The following is an 11,361-nucleotide window of genomic DNA, read 5'->3' on the forward strand; positions in this document are numbered from 1 at the left end:
TATATGCAAACCAGGACTTCCGCCCTGAACCCTCACATTCCCAAATCAAATATGGCCGACACAGGAAATTGCTATGACCATTTACACCCACGTGACTAACTCCGGTCACATGATTTTACCAATTAACCAATAGACACCAAGCGCGTTTTTATGACGTACCCTGCTGATTAGCCAATAGCCAAATTACGATGCGGAGGAAGTGACGAATCTGTAAGCAAGAACTAAAAGACGGATTTACTGCAGAGAGAGAGACCTGTGAGACTACGGAGGCCGGGAAAGGACGTTTTGTTATTGTTTGAAGAAGGAGGACAGGGGCGGAGCTTCCAGATCGCCAACCACGTGTCTTCAGGATGAACATTCTCCCTAAAAAGAGCTGGCACGTGCGCAATAAGGACAATGTTGCGCGGGTGCGGAGAGATGAAGCCCAGGCCGCGGAGGAGGAGCGACAGCGCAGGAAGAGGGCGGAGCTGGCCGAGCAGGAGGTGGGGCAGATGCTGATTTTTTGGGGGTTCACGCTGTTTTCCTACTAGGACTCTTTTCCTATTTGAGAATGTTGGACCTGTTCACACTGATAGAAAATAAAACAAGCACTCTGCTCCTGTATGGCAGCCGTGCTCCGCTGTGTATGATCTGGGGGGAGATAGCCCTGCCCTGCTGAGTACGATCTGGGGGGGGGGGGAATAGACGTGCCCTGCTAAGTACGATCTCGGGGGGGAGATAGCCGTGCTCCGCTGAGTACGATCTCGGGGGAAAGGGGGGGGGAGAAAGCCGTGCTCCGCTGAGTATGATCCAGGGGGGGAGATAGCCGTGCTCCGCTGAGTACGATCTCGGGGGGGGGGGGAAGCCGTGCTCCGCTGAGTACGATCTCGGGGGGGAGATAGCCGTGCTCTGCTGAGTACGATCTCGGGGGGGGGGGGGGGGAAGCCGTGCTCCGCTGAGTACGATCTCGGGGGGGAGATAGCCGTGCTCTGCTGAGTACGATCTCGGGGGAGATAGCCGTGCTCTTCTGTGTACGGTCTGGGGGAGGCGGCCGTGCTCTGCTGTGTACGGTCAGGCGGGGGCGGCCGTGCTCTGCTGTGTACGGTCAGGCGGGGGCGGCCGTGCTCTGCTGTGTACGGTCAGGCGGGGGCGGCCGTGCTCTGCTGTGTACGGTCAGGCGGGGGCGGCCGTGCTCTGCTGTGTACGGTCAGGCGGGGGCGGCCGTGCTCTGCTGTGTACGGTCAGGCGGGGGCGGCCGTGCTCTGCTGTGTACGGTCAGGCGGGGGCGGCCGTGCTCTGCTGTGTACGGTCAGGCGGGGGCGGCCGTGCTCTGCTGTGTACGGTCAGGCGGGGGCGGCCGTGCTCTGCTGTGTACGGTCTGGCGGGGGCGGCCGTGCTCTGCTGTGTACGGTCAGGTGGGGGCGGCCGTGCTCTGCTGTGTACGGTCAGGTGGGGGCGGCCGTGCTCTGCTGTGTACGGTCAGGCGGGGGCGGCCGTGCTCTGCTGTGTACGGTCTGGCGGGGGCGGCCGTGCTCTGCTGTGTACGGTCAGGCGGGGGCGGCCGTGCTCTGCTGTGTACGGTCAGGTGGGGGCGGCCGTGCTCTGCTGTGTACGGTCAGGTGGGGGCGGCCGTGCTCTGCTGTGTACGGTCAGGCGGGGACGGCCGTGCTCTGCTGTGTACGGTCAGGTGGGGGCGGCCGTGCTCTGCTGTGTACGGTCAGGCGGGGGCGGCCGTGCTCTGCTGTGTACGGTCAGGTGGGGGCGGCCGTGCTCTGCTGTGTACGGTCAGGCGGGGGTGGCCGTGCTCTGCTGTGTACGGTCAGGCGGGGGCGGCCGTGCTCTGCTGTGTACGGTCAGGCGGGGGCGGCCGTGCTCTGCTGTGTACGGTCAGGCGGGGGCGGCCGTGCTCTGCTGTGTACGGTCAGGCGGGGGCGGCCGTGCTCTGCTGTGTACGGTCAGGCGGGGGCGGCCGTGCTCTGCTGTGTACGGTCAGGCGGGGGCGGCCGTGCTCTGCTGTGTACGGTCAGGTGGGGGCGGCCGTGCTCTGCTGTGTACGGTCAGGTGGGGGCGGCCGTGCTCTGCTGTGTACGGTCAGGCGGGGGCGGCCGTGCTCTGCTGTGTACGGTCTGGCGGGGGCGGCCGTGCTCTGCTGTGTACGGTCAGGTGGGGGCGGCCGTGCTCTGCTGTGTACGGTCAGGTGGGGGCGGCCGTGCTCTGCTGTGTACGGTCAGGTGGGGGCGGCCGTGCTCTGCTGTGTACGGTCAGGCGGGGGCGGCCGTGCTCTGCTGTGTACGGTCAGGTGGGGGCGGCCGTGCTCTGCTGTGTACGGTCAGGTGGGGGCGGCCGTGCTCTGCTGTGTACGGTCAGGTGGGGGCGGCCGTGCTCTGCTGTGTACGGTCAGGCGGGGGCGGCCGTGCTCTGCTGTGTACGGTCAGGCGGGGGCGGCCGTGCTCTGCTGTGTACGGTCAGGCGGGGGCGGCCGTGCTCTGCTGTGTACGGTCAGGCGGGGGCGGCCGTGCTCTGCTGTGTACGGTCTGGTGGGGGCGGCCGTGCTCTGTTGTGTACGGCCTGAGGGAGATTTCCATGCCACGTAATTTGACTGTATCCATTTCATATTTTAGGCTCGTACCGATTTCCTGCGTAAAAAGTCCCGTCTGTCGTTACCGGAGGCGTCCTCGACCCCCAGCTCGGCAGTGGTGGAGCTGAGCGAAGAGTCCGGCCACATCAATTTCTTTCAAAATGTGGAGGAGGGAAAAGGAACTACCCGCGGAAATAAGGAGTATGAAGAGGAGAAGCGTAAAGAGAAGGTAATTTATTCTGCTCCGTTAGACAATGTGTAACGTGGAAAGTCAGCGCCATCATTGTCCGTATCGAATCTTGTAGGAACGTCAAGAAAAAGCTTTGGGGATTCTGACATATTTGGGGCAAAGTGCAGCAGAATCCCAGACGTCTCGTCCCTGGTACCAAGAGGTTCCTGCTCAGCACAAGGAAAAAGAGGAGACTGCAAAGGATGACAAGCTGAAGCGGCTGCTGGACCCCATGAATGACATGGAGAAACATCTCCGGAAGAAAACGGGCCAGAAGAAGCGGCACTGTGATAAAAAGGAGAAGAAGAAAGCGAAGGAGAAAGATATTGATAAAAAGGGGTAAGAGAAGCCACAGTGCGCCTTGTAGGGGTTGGTCAATACACTTTTATTGATGGCCTTTCCTTAGGGTAAGCCAGCAACATCTGTTCGGGGTACGCACCTGGCACCCCGCTGCTGAGACGTTTCCGGATGCTACTGGAACGCAGCAGCTCCACCATTTCTATAGTGGCTGCGACCAGGTACTACAGATCAGATAAAAAGAGGGGTGATCGTGGTCCCTGGCTGGGGACTCGCTTTATACCGGCAGCATTCAAGAATTTCACGCCAGTGCTGGCAACGGCTCATTAGCAGGAGATGCCGGGTGTCACATTCCCCACCGATCAGATATAGATTGCCTAGCTTAACCCTTAAACAATCCATGACATGTAGGTCCATCATAGGTCTTCTCTAGAACTTTGATGTGGACTCGCATGATGAGCATGCATCTTTCCCTGCAGATGAAGGCTAAATTAATCAGCCTTCATCTGTCTCCAACAGCTGCGGGTGGATGTTAAATGCCGCTCTCAATCTCTAACAGTGGCATGTAACGCACGCTGGTAAAGGGGCACTCTGTTCTAACCCCTCATCATCAGTCATGGGCCACGATAATAGGGGTCTGCTGAAATCACCTATATCTGTCATCATACTACTGTGAAAAGCTGCCCGTGGCCGGCGCTCATAGGAGATTGTGATTTCTTCTATACACAGAAGTGCATCAGCACTGCTGTGTATAGAAAAAGAGATCAGACTATTGCAGGTTCAATGAGCGAGCACTAAAATGCTCAGTACTTAAATTGAGTAGGTCATTTGGATGGGCTCAACTCGAATAATGGAAGTTAATGGGAAACTCAAGCATTTTTCTCTGGAAGTCTCTCTCGTATGTATATAGATGCGTGCGTGTATATATATATATATATATATATATATATATATATATGTGTGTCTTATATATAATATCCTACCGGTGTATCTTCCTCCACTCAGGGCGTGTAAGCCATCAATGGAAGAGCTGAGACGAGAGCGGCTGAAGAGAGAAGCTGCAGAGAGGGCGCGCGCCGAGGCTCTGATATCCGGTAAAAAGGAGCCGTCTGCTCCGCAGCAGGAGATGGACGACAGGAAGAGACGATACAACTCTCAATTCAACCCTCAGTTGGCGCGAAAACCCAAAGTGCGAGAACAATGGTACTAAGTGGATGCACTGCCAGCAATACAGAAATGGTGGGGTGCGCTGCCAAACCCGGGGTCCTACAGATGCCAAACTAAGTGGAAAGGCAACAAAGGCAGGTCCTCTGTGTAAATTCTCATTGATGGACGTCACACCCGGATGGATGGGTTACTCCTAGCGAGTAGTTAGTCTTTATGTTGTTGCCCACCAGCCAGGATCAGGGGCTTCTGCTCTGAAGACAGGGGCAGGGCAGACCTCTCGGACATTTATGGTGTATCCTGTGGATGTGACAATCCATGTAATGCAAAACTGTGCAGTGTGAACAGGACAATGACCAAGGCACACGCTGAGCTATTAAAGGGCTTCTTTGATTTGTGATCATGGTGGTCTGGATATTTTCTGGTGTTTATTGTAAAGCTGTGCTAATTGTTGTGCATAGTTATCCTCCTCTGAGCTAGTCAGTACCTAACCAGTATATAGCGGAGGTCTCTGCTTACGTCTGGTACACTACACACAGGTCCGGGATCTGGATTATTGGGATAAAGTGGCCCCTCTCTGCCCATTAAAGGGAACCTGCCAGCAATTGTTTTGCTCTGGACTCTGAGAACCGTGTAATTTACGGGCAGAGGCTGAGTAGAGATGTTTTGAGAAGATGATCTATGTTGTAGCAGTGGTCCGAATGCTGAGCTGTGTAAAAACCCTCTCACACCACTGACTGGCAGCTTCCTGTGTACGCTCTGCATATGTTACCAATCAGTGGTGGGGCGGAGTTATAGAAGTTAGCTGGACTCCTTGGCACATGACACAGTACTAGCAATGATAATCTCTGGCTGATAAAACACTGATAGTACTGAAACTATAATAGCCCATTAAAGTGACAACCCTGGAATCATATGCCTTGCAGATTAAATAGCAAAAACCTGCTGACAGATTCCCTTTAAAAACAGTAACAGTGACTGTACTTTTACTGTATATAATCCAAGATAATATATACAGTGTGTCCACCGCCATTAACTTCAAAACGGCGGCAGCTATAGGCATAGAAGTGGTGTCTAGGTATAGTAAAGTAGCCATGCGATACGCAATGAAACCACCTATAGCGCCACCTGGTGGAAAACAAGGGAGTTAGCATTTTTATCTCGAAAACAGAACGAGATAGAGGAAAAAAAGTGAATTACCAAGTTGTAGATCATCATCAATTCAATACGAATCGACACCTTGCATACAGAAATGCTATGATTAGAACGTGTAAAACTCACAAGGCTGCGGACGTGAAGCGATACCTCATCGAGACCTTCCTACAAGTCATTGGGTATGGTGGCTGTGTGGAGTGGCCTCCACGCTCACCTGACCCCATTGGACTTCTTTCTGTGAGGTCACATCAAACAGCAGGTGTATGCGACCCCCTCCACCAACATTGCAGGACCTACGATGATGTAACACAGATGCTTGTGCAAACGTGTCACCTACCATATTGCACAACGTGCAGCATGATACAGTATGCTGTGCAGAGTCCAGATGTGCATTGCAGCTGACGGGGGCCACTTTGAGCATCAAAGTTAAATGAGCGCCATATGCGTGACCAGCATTCAATGTTTTGGGGGGGGTCATGGGTTTCATATCATAGCATTTCTGTATGTAAGGTGTCGATTCGTATTGAATTGATGATGCCATACAACTTTGTAATTCACTTTTTTCCTCTATCTCGTTCCGTTTACGAGATAAAAATGCTAACTCCGTTGTTTTCCACCAGGTGGCGCTATAGGTGGTTTCATTGCATAGCGCATGGCTACTTTACTATACCTAGACACCACTTCTATGCCTATAGCTGCCGCTGTTCTCAAGTTAATGGCAGTGGACAGGATATGGGTGGACACACTCTATAACTAGGAGTCCCTAAAGGTAGCTAGATGCCTCAGCATTCATCCTGACTGGTCAGTGTAAGCCACAAACCTTGAGTGTATGTGCTGGACAGTGTGCACCTAGACGTTTGGCAGATGTAGTGAGAAGCCTTTTAATAAACAGCAGTGACAGATGCATCTTGGGCAGGACTGGGGAAAGTGTGGCCTTCTGGATGTTCCAGTCTGGCCTAGAGTCTGCGGAAGGGTTCAGAATAGTGGGCCATGGGCCGCACCGTGTCCTTTGCCCTCTGTCACCACTATCCACAGGGCACAGACAGCAGTGAATACATTGGTGGAGACAGAGCGGCCGGCCCATCCTTACACCAACTGGCTTGTGAGCTAGCTATGCAGAGGGACAGTGCAGCACCGCGGTGAGGAAACTGGAGAAAGGAGAGTATGTGGCGGGTTTTTTTCTTTGTCGCTCTATTGGGAGACCCAGACAATTGGGTGTATAGCTACTGCCTCCGGAGGCCACACAAAGTATTACACTTAAAAGTGTAAGGCCCCTCCCCTACTGCCTATACACCCCCCGTGGGATCACGGGCTCCTCAGTTTTCATGCTTTGTGCGAAGGAGGCACACATCCACGCATAGCTCCACTGTTTAGTCAGCAGCAGCTGCTGACTTTGTCGGATGGAAGAAAAGAGGGCCCATACTAGGGCCCCCAGCATGCTCCCTTCTCACCCCACTTTTGTTGGCGGTGTTTGTTAAGGTTGAGGTACCCATTGCGGGTACGGACGCTGGAGCCGACATGCTGCTTTCCTTCCCCATCCCCTTAGGGCTCTGGGTGAAGTGGGATCCTATCGGTCTCCAAGCACAGGAGACCGTGCTCCGTCCACAGCCCCTGGGAATCTGCTGGACGTGGAGATGAGTATCGTCAGGGACAGGGCCCTGCTACATTAAGGTACTCTGGGTCCCCGTACAGATCGCGCACACACACCAGCATTGCTGGGTGTGTTAGTGCGCCGGGGACAGCAGCGCGGCGCGCTGGTGCTTTACTCACTGCAGCTTTGCTGAGTGAGTTTCTGTATTAGGAACCGCCGCGCCGGCCGCTGCTGGCGGTTTTTTACACTGCGGTGCGGCTGGGACTTGTGGTGCGCCGGGGACTTCCGCGCTGGCCGTGCTTATACGACGGCCGCGCTTATAAATCGAGTCCCCGGCTTTTGCGGCCTAGTTCCGTTTCGTTCCCGCCCCCAGGCCTGCCAGTCAGGGGAAGGGCGGGACGCTGGTCAGAAGTCAGCACCGAGGGCTGGAGTCTGCTTAGCATACTCCAACCCCCCTCACTAGGCACAGTGGGACGCTAGTTTCCCGCACTTTGTCTGGGGCACGCCCACGGCCCGCCCCTCTTCACAGGACGCCGGCAGCCATTCCTGTTTGCAGTCTGAGTGGAGAAGGGACACGAGATCTGGGAGACCCAGGCACGGGATTCTGGCGGTCACACACCCGCTTTTCAGCGGGCGGTAAGCAGCCCTCGAGGGCTCACCCCACTAGTGCCGCAGTGTTCGTTTGTACTTTATGCTTGTATGCTATACATTGCATTGTACGGTCGCTATTCTTGGCTATATACCCTCCTAGATTGCTAGACAACAGCATGTCGTCCGCAAAAAGCAAAGGGGCCAAGACACAGGCTTTCTATGCTACTTGTACCGCATGTAAGGCTGTTCTACCGGCAGGTGCCACTGACCCCCATTGTGTGCAATGTTCGGCCCCTGTAGCACTTGCTCAGTCGGGGCCTCTGCTAGAGGTGGCCCAAGGAGAACCACCTGTGAGCACTGTCCAGGTGGCAGGGACGGAGTTTGCAGTTTTTGCTGATAAACTGTCGGTGACTGTCTAAAATCCTTGAGACTTTGCAGTCCAGACCGGTAACTCAGACCATGGGCACTGTTGATTCAAGGCTCCCTGGTTCCCCTCTTTTGGAACACATCCGTGCTCCGGGGGGGTCCCATGCATCCCGGGGTGATGGCTCTGACACGGACGACAGTCCCAGACAGCCTAAGCGAGCTCGCTATGAGCGACCCTCGACTTCATCACACTGGTCAGGGTCTCAGCAGGAGGACTCTCTGTTTGATGAGACAGAGGTTGCTGATCAGGATTCTGATCCTGAGACCGCTCTCAATCTGGATACACCTGATGGGGACGCAATGGTGAATGATCTCATAGCATCCATCAATAAAATGTTGGATATTTCTCCCACAGCTCCTCCAGTGGAGGAGTCAGCTTCACAGCAGGAGAAATTCCATTTCAGGTATCCTAAGCGTAAATTGAGTACTTTTCTGGACCACTCTGACTTTAGACAGTCAGTCCAGAAGCACCACGCTTATCCAGATAAGCGTTTCTCCAAACGGCTTAAGGATACACGTTATCCCTTTCCCCCTGACGTGGTCAAAGGCTGGACCCAGTGTCCAAAGGTGGATCCCCCAATCTCCAGGCTTGCGGCTAGATCCATAGTTGCAGTGGAAGATGGGGCTTCACTTAAAGATGCCACTGACAGACAGATGGAGCTCTGGTTGAAATCCATCTATGAAGCTGTCGGCGCGTCGTTTGCTCCAGCATTCGCAGCCGTATGGGCACTCCAAGCTATTTCAGCTGGTTTGGCGCAGATTGACACTGTCACACGTACATCTGTTCCGCAAGTAGCGTCCTTAACCTCTCAAATGTCTGCATTTGCGTCTTACGCTATTAATGCTGTCCTGGACTCTACAAGCCGTACGGCAGTGGCGTCCGCCAACTCCGTGGTTTTACGCAGAGCATTGTGGTTAAGGGAATGGAAGGCAGATTCTGCTTCCAAGAAGTGCTTAACCAGTTTGCCATTTTCTGGTGACAGACTGTTTGGTGAGAGATTGGATGAAATCATTAAACAGTCCAAGGGTAAGGATTCATCCTTACCTCAGCCCAGACCAAATAAACCCCAACAGAGGAAGGGACAGTCGAGGTTTCGGTCCTTTCGAGGCTCGGGCAGGTCCCAATTCTCCTCGTCCAAAAGGACTCAAAAGGATCAGAGGAGCTCAGATTCTTGGCGGGCCCAGTCACGCCCAAAGAAAGCAGCCGGAGGAACCGCTACCAAAGCGGCTTCCTCATGACTTTCGGCCTCCTCTCTCCGCATCCTCGGTCGGTGGCAGGCTCTCCCGCTTTGGCGACATTTGTCTGCCACATGTCAAGGACCGTTGGGTGAGAGACATTCTGTCTCACGGGTACAGGATAGAGTTCAGTTCTCGTCCTCCAACTCGATTCTTCAGAACTTCTCCGCCTCCCGGCCGAGCCAATGCTCTTCTGCAGGCGGTGTGCTCTTTAAAGGCAGAAGGAGTGGTGATCCCTGTTCCTCTTCAGGAGCAAGGTCACGTTTTTTACTCCAATTTGTTTGTGGTGCCAAAAAAGGACGGGTCTTTCCGTCCTGTTCTGGACCTAAAACTGCTCAACAAGCATGTGAAAACCAGGCGGTTCCGGATGGAATCCCTCCGCTCCGTCATCGCCTCAATGTCTCAAGGAGATTTCCCAGCATCAATAGACATCAAAGATGCTTATCTCCACGTGCCGATTGCTCCAGAACACCAGCGTTTTCTACGCTTCGTTTTAGGAGACGAACACCTTCAGTTCGTAGCCCTGCCTTTCGGTCTGGCGACAGCCCCAAGGGTCTTCACCAAGGTCATGGCAGCAGTAGTAGCAGTCCTGCACTCTCAGGGTCACTCTGTGATCCCTTACTTGGACGATCTACTTGTCAAGGCACCCTCTCAAGAGGCATGCCAACACAGCCTGAACGTTGCGCTGGAGACTCTCCAGAGTTTCGGGTGGATCATCAACTTTTCAAAGTCAAATCTGACCACAACCCAATCGATAACATACCTTGGCATGGAGTTTCATACTCTATCAGCGATAGTGATGCTTCCGCTGGACAAACAGCGTTCACTACAGACAGGGGTGCAATCTCTCCTTCAGGGCCAGTCGCATCCCTTGAGACGCCTCATGCACTTCCTGGGGAAGATGGTAGCAGCAATGGAGGCAGTCCCTTTCGCGCAGTTTCATCTGCGTCCATTACAATGGGACATTCTCCGCCAATGGGACGGGAAGTCGAAGTCCCTGGACAGGAACGTCTCCCTTTCTCAGGCGGCCAAGGATTCTCTTCAGTGGTGGCTTCTTCCCACCTCATTGTCAATAGGAAAGTCTTTCCTACCCCCATCCTGGGCGGTGGTCACAACGGACGCGAGTCTATCAGGGTGGGGAGCAGTTTTTCTCCACCACAGGGCTCAAGGTACGTGGACTCATCAAGAGTCCACACTTCAGATCAATGTTCTGGAAATCAGAGCAGTGTATCTTGCCCTACAAGCCTTCCAGCAGTGGCTAGAAGGCAAGCAGATCCGAATTCAGTCGGACGACTCCACAGCGGTGGCATACATCAACCACCAAGGAGGGACACGCAGTCGGCAAGCCTTCCAGGAAGTCCGGCGGATTCTGACGTGGGTGGAAGACACGGCATCCACCATATCCGCAGTTCACATCCCGGGCGTAGAAAACTGGGAAGCAGACTTCCTCAGTCGCCAGGGTATGGACGCAGGGGAATGGTCTCTTCACCCGGACGTGTTTCAGGAGATCTGTCGCCGCTGGGGGAGGCCGGACGTCGACCTAATGGCGTCTCGGCACAACAACAAGGTCCCAGCTTTTATGGCACGGTCTCACGATCACCGAGCTCTGGCGGCGGACGCCTTAGTTCAAGATTGGTCGCAGTTCCGGCTGCCTTATGTGTTCCCACCTCTGGCGCTGTTGCCCAGAGTGCTACGCAAGATTTGGTCCGACTGCCGCCGCGCCCTCCTCGTCGCTCCAGACTGGCCAAGGAGGTCGTGGTACCCGGATCTGTGGCATCTCACGGTAAGCCAACCGTGGGCAATACCAGACCGGCCAGACTTGCTGTCTCAAGGGCCGTTTTTCCATCAGAATTCTGCGGCCCTGAGCCTGACTGTGTGGCCATTGAGTCCTGGATCCTAGCGTCTTCAGGACTATCTCAAGAGGTCATTGCCACCATGAGACAGGCTAGGAAACTATCCTCTGCCAAGATCTACCACAGGACGTGGAAGATATTCTTAACTTGGTGCTCTGCTCAGGAAGTTTCTCCCTGGCCATTTGCTTTGCCTACCTTTCCTTCCTTCCTGCAATCCGGGTTGGAAAAAGGTCTGTCGCTCGGCTCCCTTAAGGGACAAGTC

At 54.5% G+C, this 11,361-nt stretch overlaps 1 protein-coding gene across 1 annotated transcript; it reads left to right on the forward strand.

The window, feature by feature from the left end:
• Window positions 1-216: 216 nt before the first annotated feature.
• On the forward strand, window positions 217-4,647 carry LENG1 (leukocyte receptor cluster member 1). Its single transcript, XM_075327489.1, has 4 exons — window positions 217-482; window positions 2,601-2,786; window positions 2,863-3,125; window positions 4,089-4,647. The coding sequence occupies exons 1-4, from the start codon at window positions 351-353 to the stop codon at window positions 4,291-4,293; spliced, it is 786 nt and encodes a 261-aa protein (XP_075183604.1). The 5' UTR covers window positions 217-350; the 3' UTR covers window positions 4,294-4,647.
• The last annotated feature ends 6,714 nt before the right edge of the window (window positions 4,648-11,361 follow it).

Source organism: Anomaloglossus baeobatrachus, chromosome 11 (assembly GCF_048569485.1).
Source record: "Anomaloglossus baeobatrachus isolate aAnoBae1 chromosome 11, aAnoBae1.hap1, whole genome shotgun sequence".
Taxonomy (NCBI): Eukaryota; Metazoa; Chordata; class Amphibia; order Anura; family Aromobatidae; genus Anomaloglossus; species Anomaloglossus baeobatrachus.

What these genes read in the sequence shown, in the direction of transcription:
- LENG1 (XM_075327489.1), top strand. Translation starts at nt 351, where the DNA reads ATGAACATTCTCCCTAAAAAGAGCTGGCACGTGCGCAATAAGGACAAT. An exon ending in CGGAGCTGGCCGAGCAGGAG is followed by an intron (nt 483 to 2,600) that starts GTGGGGCAGATG and finishes TTCATATTTTAG; the next exon opens with GCTCGTACCGATTTCCTGCG. An exon ending in AAAGATATTGATAAAAAGGG is followed by an intron (nt 3,126 to 4,088) that starts GTAAGAGAAGCC and finishes TCCTCCACTCAG; the next exon opens with GGCGTGTAAGCCATCAATGG.